Below are 14,382 nucleotides of genomic sequence, written 5' to 3' on the forward strand. Positions count from 1 at the left end.
AACAAGTTGTAAAATACGCATTCGGCCGTAAGTAATGAAATACGTGTTTGAGTGCGCGCGTTTCCCCCGTCGAAAATAGATCTCCACTACTATTTCTCGAAACAAAAATTTTCTCTCTCTCATTTTTTGTTTTTTTTTCTTTTTCTTTTTTTCCTTTTTTTTATTTTTTGTTTATCGCCAATATAATATCGACAAATCATGTTTATATTTACATATATATATATATATATATATATATATATATATATATATATATACATATATTTATTTATTTATTTATTTCCACCAAATAATTATCTTCCGTTTATGCCAAACAATTAAATTTAAATAAACTAATATTATTATATTAATTATATAATTTAATCTCTGATGAATGAATCACTTGATTAATTAATATTTGCGTATGTGTATGTATTGATTTAAAAAAAAAAAAAAAAAAAAAAAAAAGTAACGAAAAAATTTGAACAGGTACACGTGTGAGTAGATATTTAAAAATAATACATTTCTTTTCTTGTATATAAATAATAGAAAAAGAAAAAGAAAAAGAAAAAGAAAACGAAAACAAAAATAAATAAATAAAATTAAACAAATAAAAAGAAAAAAATAAAACTAGAAAAAAAATAATAATAAAAAAAAACAAAAAAAAAAAAAAAAAGAAAATAAAACAGACATGGACAATATACATACACATATAAATGAAAAATACAAACTGGAAAGAATAAACAACCATTATGCATCGAGAAAAAAAAATTAGTTAACACACGTTCTTACACGAAAATCAATTAATCTATTATATACCTTTTATAACGAACTAATAAAAAAAGCCGTCATATTATTCTTTCTAATATTCTCTCTCTCTCTCTCTCACTCACTCTCTCTCTCTCTCTCTCTCTCTCTTTCTCCCTGTTTTCCACACAACTTACATAGTCGAGATATTTCGTAACGATGTTTACTCGAGAAAACCACTGATTAACTTTAAACTTAAAGTTTTAGTACTACTCTTGGAATGATTGCTGTAGAAAAATACGTGAGAAAGTTTTCTAAATAAAATGAAAGTTTTTCTTTTTCCGATGATAATTAAATAAAAACCTCATAGAAGGAACTAGAACAATTATTTTTTCTTTATCCTATTTGAGGTTAGAATTCGCAAAAGGAGAGGAGTGAAAAAATGGAAACGTTTATATAATCGTCTCGAACAATTAGTATAACAATAAATTATTTAACACGTGATTCTTAGTTAAAAAAAAATCCGTAGGCGATTGTACAATATAACAATTAATACTTTTTCGAGATTTATTTAGGGTAATTTTCTTTCGCAAATATTCTCCTTAAAAAAAAGAAAAAAAAAAAAAAAAAAAAAAAATTCCTCAATCAGCAATTTTACGCTTTGACAAAAATCAAAAGGTGAATTTTGGAAAAAAAAATCAATTATACTCTTTATAACATTTTCTTTTGTCAAATTGTAGTTCTATATGTTCTGATTAAAAAGAGAAAGAGAGAGAGAGAGAGAGAGAGAGAGAGAGAGAGAGAGAGAGAGAGAGAGAGAGAGAGAGAGAAAGCTAATCTAAAAAGTCTCGAAAAAGTGTAATTAATTTTCCAAATGAATAAAGGAATTTTTTGTATCCAGGTCGTATTAATAATTCCGACATCATATTTATTGGACGACTCAATATATATTCGCATATATATAAACACATACATTTATACATATATATAGAGACGTATGCATGTATATTAGCATATATATAGACACATACATATATACATATATACATACATAAATACATACATTATATATATAGACACATACATACATTTATATATACGTGTATGTATGTACTATATACTTCATACAATATGTATATAGTAGGTATGTACTATATACTATATACAATATGTATATAGTATGTATATATATAACGTGACGATAGAAGAGATGAAAAATATTCGATTTCGACTTTTCGGGAAACTTTTTCGTTCTGTAAAGTCCCTTATACGAAAGTTCCTTTCTTTTTACATTGAAAAACTGATGGAAACCGAAAGAGAAACGGGAGAACACGAGAGAGAGGGGGGGGAGGAGAGAGAGAGAGAGAGAGATAATAAGAGATAGAGGGGAGGAAATGAGAGGGAAAAAGAATACATTGCCTTTTCTTTCGAACGAAATTTTAAACATTTGCACAGTATAAGATTTCAATTCATTCGTTCCAATTTTCTTCCTATAAAATAAAAAAAAAAAAAAAAAAAAGGAAAAAGAAAAAGTAAAAAAAATAAATAAATAAAAAAAAGAAGAAAGAAGAAAGAAAGAAGGATAAAGAAAAGAAGAAAAAAAAATCCTCGAACAAACGCAAATCGAATCTTTCCGGTCGAATCCAATGGCATATTCTTTTATAAAAACATATATTCCCATTTGATCGACAGTAAATATTAAATATTAAAAATATTTTGGAACGTTTTAAATGCACGATAAAACGCTAACTTACGTTTTAAAAGGATCTTATTGATTCGAAATGAATTATTGATCATCGGCGTAAACAAGTCAACCGATCGAGTTTCAATTAATGATTACGTCAGTAATGGAAATGATCATTTCTTTCGGACTTTTCTCTTCTTTCTTTCCTTGTTTTTCTCTTTTTTTTTTTTTTTTTTTTTTTTTTGTCGGCTCGTATAAGATCTAACATCTACATCGAATCGATTTAAAATCGTTTATCAATCAATCCCTCGACAGCAATTTACAATATCGAATAGGTTCGTGAAAAATGAACGTAGGTTTTCGAAAACTAGGTCTCGGTGCGTAAAAAAAAAAAAAAAAAAAAAAAAAAAAAAAAAAAAAAAAAAAAAAAAAAAAAAAAAAGAAAAAAAGAAAAAGAAAGAAAGAGGAAAAAATTGAAGAGGAAAAAGAGAAGTTTTGAAAAGGGCTACGTTGTCAACAATTTACATTTCATCTCAGATACATTGTCTATGTACATTTATAAGCATATAAAACGTCGAAAACAAATTTTATTGTATATGTAAGCAATTCAGTGCAGTATATATATATATATATATATATATATATATATATATATATATATATAAATTTCTATTCGTACATTTATGCGAATAGAAAGTTAAAAATAAATTTTGTTATATACGAATATCCAATTCAATCTATATATATGTATGTATGTACTTATATCTACTTTAAAAAAAAAAAAAAAAAAAAAAAAAAAAAAAAATATATATATATATATATATATAAATATATATAAATATATATTTATATAAATAATAAAATTCATATTCTATATGTTAATACCTATCAAAAGTCTATAACAAATTTTATCTCTATTATATACCGACTATATTATCAATTATATATCCAATTCGATAATATAAATAATATAAATGTAACAATAATATATAACAGTATAAATGTAATAATATATAGTTCATACAAATTATATATACATAATAATATATATATATATATATATATATACATAATTATACGTTATTTATTTATATATATATATATATACACTATATATTATACATAATTATGTATAATTACATATAATAAATAATATAATACATAATAATTATATATATATATATATATACCTATTTAATTAATTATGCTTATACACGAGAATAAAAAAGAAAGAGAAGGAAAAAAGAAATGTATGCATGCGTATATAGAAATTATAAAAACGTTAGGATCTTTATATCGGTTCACATTGAAGTAGTTAATCCTAAGTTGTTTCACCCTTGTTGGTAACGAGAACGCGATAGTGGATTCGTGGAAAGACTATGGGCTATACTTCTGTTCTAACAACAGGTGCGGCCGTGACAACAAGAAGAAAAAAAAGAAAAAAAAAAAAAAAAAAAAATGAGAAATAGGAGGAAAAAAGACGGAGAAAAAAAAAACAGCACGTAAATGGAACGAACAAACAGCGAAGCTTTATATTCTTTACTAATACATACGTTGTACCCATATAAGAATACGCGAGTTGGCGTTAATGGAATTTGCGATTTTATCGAACTAGCAATCATTTTTCTTTATTTTTCTTTCCATCGGAAATAATAACAAGAACATTATTCTTCTATAAATTTTTCCTTAACAAACGAAACGTACAAGTTGAATTTAACAAATACATAACGATCTTACGACATTCGATTGATTCTATTATATAATTCTAAATTTTTTCTTTTTGTTAACTTGAACGAAAAAAAAAAAAAAAAAAAAAAAAAAAAAAAAAAAAAAAAAAAAAGAAAAAAGAAAAAAAATTACCTAGAAATTCGCAACGTTTCAATAATCGCAATTAATGTCAACGTGTTTTCATGAAATAATTTTTTTATTTTTTTTCCCCAAAATAAAAAAGAAGAAGGGAAACGAATTATCTTTCATATTTTTTCTAGAAATTTTCATAATTTCAAAAATGGTTCAGTCTTTTTTTTTTTTTTTTCTTTTTTCTTTTTTACCACAACTAGCGACTATAACTTCATTAATACTAATGAGTTTTCATGAATTAACATTTTTCAAAGTAGAAGTAAAAAAAAAAAAAAAACTATTTCTACAAATTTTCATAATTTTAAAAAACATTCAATTCTTTTTTTTTTTTTCTTTTTTGTCAACGACAACTTAAGCGCGCAACTTAATTAATACTAACGAGTTCTCATGAATTAAGTTTCTCGAATGAAAAAAAAAAAAAAAAAAAAAAAAAAAGAAAGAAAGAATAACAACTAATTTCTCTACAAATTTTAATAAATCATAAAATCATTCAATCTTTTTTTTTTTTATAAAAACGATAGCAATCGTATAACTCGATCAATTCTACAATTTCTTTTATAAATCAACTTTATTGAAATTAAAATCGAAAAAAAAAAAAAAAAAAAAAAGAACGAAAGAGAAGTAAATAAAATGAATCATTCCAAATAACCATAAATCAAAATCTTTTTAGAATATTCATAAATCAAAAATCCTTCATAATAATTTGACAATTAGAATTACGATCGTGTAATTTCTTGATCGATTCAACGCAATTTTTTCAAGCAATTAAGTTAATAAAAATCATGAAAGAAAAAAATTTTTCTTTCATTTTGGATAACTATTGTAATAATACAAATAAAATAATTATGACGACAACATCAGCAATTGAGGAAAGTGAAAAAGTATTGAGAAGTAAAAAAAAAAACAAAAAAAAAAACAAAAAAAAAACAAAAAAAAATAATTAAGAAAGAGGACAAAAAAGACGAAAGACAAAAAAGATTAAAAACATAAAAAGACGAAAAAAAGAAGCAAAAAATTGGACGAATTTTCGGATACGGCCACACCAAATTTTGATAAAAAAAAAACGATTTGATAAAAAAAGAAAAAAAAAATCTGAACGAATTTTCAGTTACGACACTCGAAGAACGATTTGACCAAAAAGAAAGAAAAAAAAAAATATTAATTGGACGAATTTTCGGTTACGACGACACTCGAAGAACTATTTGATCAAAAAACAGAAAAAAAATGAACGAATTTTCGTTCATGACACTCGAAGAACAATTTGACAAAAAAAAGAAAAAAAAAATGAACGAATTTTCGTTCACGACGACACTCGAAGAACGATTTGACAAAAAAAAAAAAAAAATCGAAAAATAAAAAAATAAAATCCGAAAAAAGAGAGAGAGAGAGAGAGAGAGAGAGAGAAAAGAAAAAGAAAACTGAGCGAACTTTCGTTTACGATCATAATTACAACACCCGAAGAAACTTAATCATTAAACATCATCGAAATTGCAAGATCAATTAAATTCGTGGAAGAACGATAATACGAGTGTGATATTACATATATATATATATATATATCGCTCACTAAATGATTTAAAAAAAAAAAAAAAAAAAAAAAAAATATCATTAACTGGTATAAATCGAATATACGCATGTAATATAATTACGAAGATATGGAGAAAGAAAAGGAAGAAAAGTAAAAAAAGAAAAAAGAAAACAGAGGAACAAGAAAACGAAGAGGTACAAAAAAAAAAAAAAAGAAAAAGAAAAAGAGAAAAAAAAATGAGAGCAAAAAGAAAATAGAAAATAACAGGAACTTACCTCGTTCGACGAAAGGGGAATAAAAATCTCTTCACCAGAAAGTAATACGATTTTTCCTCTCCTTCTTCACGTAGGATAGAATACAAAAAAAAAATCGCGATAAAGAGAGATAGATAAATAGATAAACGGATGTGTATATATATATATATATATATGTATATGTATATATATATATATATAAATATATAGAAATGGTAAACTGAACTGAATAACACCTCACATATCACACAACATTATTTTCGAACGCAACTATTATTTTTCATCTCTCTCCCTACAACAACAATAACAACGACAACAACAACAACAACAACAACAACAACAAGAACAAGAACAACGACAATAACAACAACCTCTCTCCGTTCTCGAACGATCAGAGAGAAAGAGGTAGGAGAAGGGAGGGGGAGGGAGGGAGGGAGGGAAAGAGAGAGAGAGAGAGAGAGAGAGAGAGTAAAAAGAAAAAAAAAAAAAAAGTAAAAGAATAGAAAATTAAAGAAGAACAATCGCGATGATAATAATCAATTAATTAAATAATTGACTGATCGATTGATTGGATTGATTTTGATTGCAAAAAAGAAAAATTTCCTCTCAAAAATGTTCAAAGCGAAGAAGAAAGGTACGGAGGAAAAAGAAAAAGGAAAAATAAAAAAAAAAAAGAAAAATAAAAAAAGAAAAATACGGACAGAGAATTCACAGGGAGATTTTTTTATTCGTTGTCGGTTTGTTCGCGCACGAATTTGGACTCGTCGTCTACAACGAACGGCGACGAATCAACGAGAACGAACCAACGAACGAACGTACGAACGTACGAACGTACGAACGTACGAACGAACGAACGAACGAACGAACGAACGAACGAACGTACGTACGAGAAATAGAGAAAGAGAAATTAGAAGCAACGGAGCTTCTCACGTTTCTCGAGGACGGTCGAACAGGCGCAAAAAGCACGCAAGCACGCAAACACGACGTACGAGACACACGACCTACGACGACGAACCCTTTACGCGCGTTAGAGTTTACGACGAAACACGCGTACGATAAAGAGAGGGAATTATGACTGACTGACAAACAGAGAGAGAGAGAGAGAGAGAGAGAGAGAGAGAGAGTGAGTGAGTAACTGAGTGTGTGTACGAGAGAGAGAGAAAGAGAGAGAGTGAAGATAGGCAACGACTTAAAAAAAAATCAGTAAGAAGACGCGTATCCTCTCCGGTCGAGGGTCAACACGATACTGCGAGATACGCGCCGAGCGCCGCTTTTGCCCGCTCTCTCGTTTGCCGAACATACCCCCACCATGACTATCCTAGCTTCCATACACCCCCCCACCACCACCGCCGCCTAACCGTTACAACACTCGACCGCCGCACGCCGACCAATCTAACGCGCATGTCATTGGTCGAAATGCCGGGCGACCGATCAACCGATTATTCGTAGATGATATTTTTTTGTTTTTCTTTCCTTTTTTTTTCTTTTGTTTTGTTCTTCTGTTTTTCTTTTTTTTTTTTTTTTTTTTGTTACGTTTGACTGTTTTTTTTTCTCTTCCTTTTACGTTCTCCTTTTCTTTCGATCGAAGTTCTTAATCATTACGTACCAATCATATTAACTCGATAATCTTATTTTCAAACGTTTTTAATTATCTATTAATTTCTTTCGGTTGTTAGATGGGTTAAAAACTATCTCAATTTCTTTTTTCCTAGCATTTTATGCAGATCAATCGCTTATTCGTCGATGATTCTATTTTTTTGTTTTTTTTTTGTTTTTTTTTTTTTGTTTTTTTGTTTGTCTTTTTTCATTTATCTTTTTCCTTTTCTCTCTTTCTTTCTTTCTTTCTACACTTTCTCTCGAATTTTTCTCTCTCGTATTTCTTTATTTCCTGTGTCAACTTTTATCTCTTTCTCTCTTTTTTTTCTTTTTTTCTTTTTTTTTTTTTAAATCTAATTTCAAAGATCTCAATCACTTCCGGTTTATATAACATCCGTCATTTATTTTTCATTTATCTTTCGACCAGTCAGAACCGTTAAAAGCCGTTAACGAAATGATCAAATGGATTCCAACGTTCAACACCAATCACAGATCTCGTAATTGAGAATAACAGCCAACCAATCAGAAATCAGAATTTGAAGTCAGTCATATTAAACACGCGAATGTGCAAAGTTGAAAACCTTTCGAATCATACAACATTCAAATTCATACATATATATATATATATATATATATATATATATATTTTGGATCGGTGATCGATGATAATTACAAACGTTTCGAATAGACTGTCTTAGTTCCTTTTACTTCGGAATACAACAATTAACGAAGCCTTCGATTACTAACGTTCGTTACCGTGCCAAGCTTACCGACGAGATTGCGTCGTACATATGTACATATGTACATACCATATACTCACACACACACACACACACACAGCATGCACACACGATTCTTATGTATTTACATAGAATAGAAAATTTAAGTTTTGTACAATTATATTTTTACATTACATACTATACGAATATTTAATCATCCAACTGAGTCCAACATACACACAAACATAACACACGTATGATTCTTATATGCACAAACGCATAACATTCTTACTTCATGCATACGTATGTACGTACACATGCTACACACACACATACACATATGATTCCTATATATACGTACCACTCATGATTCCTATACAGGCACACGAGTCACTTGTATAAGATTTCATATATATTTTATAAATACACACACAAAACGCACACATGATACTTACGCACGTATACACGATTGACACATCACAAATATACACACACAACATATGATTTTTAACATATGTATATATGTACTTGAACGTTTGCATATACGTGTACGAAGAAAATATAATTAACAGTGACTTTGTGAAAGAGAGGGAAAGAAAGAGAGAGGGAGAGAGAGAGAGAGAGAGAGAGAGAGAGAGAGAGAGAGAGATAAAGAGAAAAATAGAAAAGAATACGAGACATACGAAAGAGCAAACTAATTGTTAATTATGCGAGTATCCTCAGTAGCGTACAGGTCGTTGTCACGTTGCAAAGAGAGTTACTTTTCGTGCGTTTGAGTTGAGCTGAGTTGAGTAATATAACCTTTACATACTTTCATATACGTGCTCTCTATAAGGATGCATCCTATTTTATGTGTATGTGTTGTGTACGTGTGTGTCTACTGGTGTGTGCATGTGTCAGGCCTTTGTGAAACGAAAACGAGACATCTTAAGAAAGACGACGTCGAAAACGAGAGGTGAGTGCCAAAGGAAATACTTTAATACTATAAACCGTCATCTTTACTTACCTTTCTTCCATTTTAGCATATAACTTTTCTTTCTTTTCTCTCTTTCTTCTTCTTTCTTTTTTTTTATTTTTCTTTTTTCCTCTTTCTTTTCCTTTTTTGTTCGTTCCTTTCTCGTTCGTTCGTTCGTTAGTTCATTTTCTCGTGAAATGATAAAGAAAATGATAAAGGTCGGAAATATTATCTGATTGCACGTCGTTTTCAAAATATAAGTTGATATCAGACGGTATCGCATTGTTATATATATATATATATATATATATATATATATATATATATATATATATGTATATTCTAACCTAAAATAATATATCGCATTGTCGATCTAATTCGAGTTATTGTTGGATATAATAATGTATTACGATGACATTTGAAAACATAATAAAAGTTCATTAAAGTAATATTAAAGCGTAATAAATGTCCATCAAAGTTAATATTTACATGTACGCGTTAAATTATTATTTATTTTGAAAAAATTTTTTTTAAAATTGCATCGATCAACAGTACGATATCATTCAAAAATAAGGATAGAACAATATTCTATTAACAATTATATAATTATATAATTATATAATTTTATTAACAATATATATTATAATGGTTAAGATTGTAATGTTTCATTTTTTAATATTTATGTATATTCTAACCTAAAATAATATATTGTGGGTTAATACGATACAAGCACGTTCGTTAAGTATTACGAATATGATAATAATTTGAATAAAATTTGTAATCTTTTTGGATTGTAATTTATCTCGAAAAAAGTGTTATTTTTCTTTTTTCTTCAAATTACATCAATTAAATAAATTACATAGTAAAAATGGCGTAATTTATTACGATATTAAAAAACATAAAAATAGCGAGGTTTCGTTTGAAATATTTCCTGGCGTAATTTATTATGATATTAAAAAACATAAAAATAGTGAGATTTCGTTTGAAATATTTCCTAATTAAAAGTAAATATTAATAAAACGTTGTAGATCGAATAAAAAGAAAATAAATAAATAAATAAATATAATAGATAAAAAATATCAGAAGAAAAAGATTTGTTGGAACGTCGTGAGGAGGAAAAAAAGGAGAAAAAGAAAAGGAAAAAAGAATTTGGCAAGCGATATAAAATCTTTCGAAATGTTTCCTAAACTGAGATAAATTCAATAGGCGTTGAAGAAAAAAAATTGAAAGGAGAAAAGGAAAGAAAGACAAAAAAAAAGTAAAAATAAAAAAGAAAATAAAAAGAAAAAGAAAAAGAAACTTCGAGTTTAACGTTCGAAAGCAAAGCCCGTGATATTTATGAGAAAACTTTTGTTTAATATTACGTAAAACAATAATTGTTTTATTACTTTGAAAAATGTTATTAATAATATACATAGGTAGACAAACGATGTATTAAAAATAATTTTTTTTTTTTTTTTTTTTTTTTTTTTTTTTCTACGAAAGTCTGAGAGAGTAGGAAGGAGGGAAAGAAAAAAAAGAAGTAAGAAAACAACGAAAAGAAAGAAAGGAAAAAAGAAAGAAAAAAAGAAAAAAAGAAAAAAAGAAAAATGGCGCAAGCATACTCCACATTTTGTATGAGCAACGCAAAAGATAAAAGGATTGCTTTTAACTTTCCCTTTTCTTGCTTGCTATCCACCCTCTTCCCACCCGCCATCACGTCCTTCATCCTGCCAGTTTTCCTTTTTTTATTTTCTTTTAATCTTTTTTTTTTTCTATTTTTTTTTTTTCTATTTTTTTTTTATTTTTTTACTTTTTTTCATTATCTTTCCTCGAACGTTCTCAAAGAAAATTTAGATTACGAAGTTAGTGTTGTCCGGGAGATTGGCTGGCTCGTCTTACATCTTTACTACTTTCTCGTGAAAGAAACAAAAAAAAGAATAAATAAATAAATAAATAAGTAAATAAATAAATAAGAAGAGAGAAAGGGAAAGAAAGAAAGGGAAACAGAGAAAGAACAAAAGGAAAAAAGGTGAAAGAATGATAGAAAGAAAAAGAAAAAGCAAAAAGAATAAGAAAAAGGAGAGACGGAAGTCTCTAAACAGGCGACGATTCACGAGACCTTCGACCCGGTGGATTTACCGAACAACTGAATTAAAACTCTCCTTCGTTACTATCTCGAGTACTTTCTGTCTTTACTTTTCTTCTTTCTCTACGCCAATGGCCATCCATTTTATCTCTGCTAAAATTCTAAGGTTTTTTTTTTTTTTTTTTCTTAGGAGTTATTTCTCCTTTTTTCTGTTTTTTTTCTCTCTCTCTCTTTCTCTCTCTCCTCTCTCTCTCTCTCTTCCTCTTCATCTTATATCGTGTTACATGCAAAAAAAAAAGAAACAGAAAATAAAAAAATACAAAAAAAAAAAAAAAATTAAATAAAACGATATATTCAGATATATTTAGAATGATCTAACCATAATGTACAATTTATATACAATTTATATACAAAATTTACATACATCCTTTTTTTTTTTTTTTATTTAATCGTGTATTAACAAAATTAAAAAAAAAAAAAAAAAAAAAAAAAAAAAAAAACAAAAAAAAAAAGATGTACATGTACATAGACATTTTGTACGTGTACATTTTGATACAAAAAAATTTTAAAACTCGATCGCGAATATTTTACGTGATTTTCAATATAAACTTGAAATTTTTTGAGAAACGCGGGAAATTTGAACGACAAACTCTTTTATAAATTTCGAGATCTTATATATATATATATATATAAGATCTCGAAATGATAGAAAATCTTCTGTTCGTGTTAAAAGATAGACGGAGGATAAAATAAATGCCATAATCCTTTGAAATCGGATTAAGCGTTGGTTCGCTCGAAACAAAGCTGCGTGAAAGGCACGGCTGGTGGTAGTCTAGTAAATTGAAGATTCAACATTCGCTAGAGAGTTTCGTCGTTTGCCATTTTCGTTCTCGTATAATCACACTTAACGTTTGAGCCAATATACCTTCGAGAGCTCTGTAAATTAACTCTGTGTACGGTAAAAAAAAGAAAGACGTCGGTGGGAAAAAGATGGAGGAAAAGTGAAGGAACGATGAAAGATCGGAAGAAGAGAAAGAGAGAGAGAGAGGGGAGGGGGGAAGAAAAGATGATTGAAGAACGAATGAAAAAAAATAATAATAATAATTTTTTTCGAACATTCGCAGAAATAAAATATTTCAAAAAATATCTCGGTAAAATGTTGAAAAGAAAAATTTTCTTATCTTTATTCGTCGTTTTTTCAAAAATTATCTTACAAAATTATCAATTGTTCATACTATCGAAACAAAATAATGATTGTAAAATATTATTATTATTATTATTTTTTTTCTTTTTTTTTTCTTTTACACGTTATAATTCGAGTTAGAAGAAAGGACAGTTTTGATTCTTCAAGGATTAACAAAAATTATGTTAATCGATGAAACGTATTAGTAAAATATTTATTCGATATAACGTACAACATATAATTATATTTATATTATGTATATATATATATTTTATTTCATAATATTGATTTAATATATGTTTTATTTAATTATTATTTAATTATATTTATGTATAATTTATTTTCACTATTATTTTTTTTTACATATACAAATCAAAAATGTCTAATAAACAATGGAATTTGCAAATGCATCCGAATTGGTAATAATTATTATAAAGGAAGAGAGAAAGAAACAGAAAAAGAAAAAGAAAAAAAAACAAAAAAGAAAAAGAAGAATACGTTGTTAAATATGCAAAGAATATGCATTATATATATCTCCGTATATTCTTTTGAACCTGAATATGCAAAAACCAGACATTTCAAATTATGCAGAAGTTATGAAATATAAAAAAAGTCACGACATTTTTTTTTTTTTTAAATACGATACAGATACGTTTGACGTAATATATACGTTTGTCCCAATTCTATGTTTTTATCGTTGCCTTAAAAAAAAAAAAAAATTCGCCTTACGTATTTATCATTTAACAAATGATTTAACATCTTAACAATTTAACATCTTAACAAAATTCAAATTGTTTAACAAATTTTCAATATTACTTATTCGTTTGCATAAAGAAACATTACATAATAATAATAATAATAATAATAATAATAATAATAATAATAATAATAATAATAATAATAATAATAATAATAATAACAACAAATACAAAAATAATAATAATAATTGCATTAATCTCTTTATTTCGAGAAATCATAAATTCGCAAGACTTATGAATTATTATACGATTCTGTAAAAAAAAAAAAAAAAAAAAAGATCAACATCATTTGACAAAAATCAATGTTTTTCTCGATCTTCTATGAAATGTATTTGCGAAAAATCGTACAAAATGTTACGAGAAAAAAAAATAAATAAATAAATAAGTAAATAAATAAATAAATAAATAAATAACTAAAATGAAATAAATTAAATAAAAAAAGGAAAGACATTTTAAATAGACAAACATTTGTCCAACGGCGATATAAATTATATCGATCCTTCATCGAAACTATTCATTTGAATAAATATTTGCAGTTCGGTTATCAGCCTTCGACACGAACGATTGACACTTTATCAAATTCTCTTTAGAATGATGGATTATCCTTTAGGAGACCGAATTCATCTTACATGAGTCCCTGGCGCACACGCGAAATTATCGACACAGTGCGAGAATACGAGAGAGATGTTAGGTATCGTGGTCTTCTTCGATTGCAACCATGAACGAATGATATACGACCATCTTTTTCCGCGCGATAATATTGATTTCTTCTTCTTTTTTTTTCTTTCGTGTTTTATTTTTTTATTTTTTATTTTTCATCCTTTCTTCTCTTCTCTTTCGAAAATAATACTTTCATTATCGAGAACACTCTTTCTCTCTCTCTCTCTCTCTCTCTCTCTCTCTCTCTCTCTCTCTCTTTCTCTCTCTCTGTCTCTTTCTCTTTGACGATGTTGTTTTTTTTTTATGGTACTAATAAAATGAATAATATCGATCGATAGATCGATAAATCGAATTTTGTTCGACGTTTCTTTTTCATAACGTTTATATTATC

The 14,382-nt window shown here is 27.3% G+C and overlaps 1 protein-coding gene across 9 annotated transcripts in view; it reads right to left on the bottom strand.

Moving 5' to 3' along the window:
* LOC124422557 overlaps window positions 1-7,307 on the bottom strand; it is a 278,221-nt gene extending 270,914 nt beyond the window's left edge. The window contains exons 1-3 of one of the 9 annotated variants that reach the window (XM_046959182.1): window positions 6,983-7,307; window positions 6,294-6,344; window positions 6,074-6,137 (exon numbers count right to left, since the gene is read on the bottom strand). In XM_046959182.1, the coding sequence (XP_046815138.1) occupies window positions 6,074-6,137; window positions 6,294-6,307 (78 nt within the window). In that variant the 5' untranslated portion in view covers window positions 6,308-6,344; window positions 6,983-7,307. Of the gene's footprint in view, window positions 1-6,073; window positions 6,138-6,278 lie in introns of all 9 variants that reach the window. The other 8 variants (XM_046959191.1, XM_046959189.1, XM_046959188.1 and 5 more) reach the window with 8 other exon arrangements.
* Window positions 7,308-14,382: the final 7,075 nt, after the last annotated feature.

Source organism: Vespa crabro, chromosome 3 (genome assembly GCF_910589235.1).
Source record: "Vespa crabro chromosome 3, iyVesCrab1.2, whole genome shotgun sequence".
Classification (NCBI taxonomy): domain Eukaryota; kingdom Metazoa; phylum Arthropoda; class Insecta; order Hymenoptera; family Vespidae; genus Vespa; species Vespa crabro.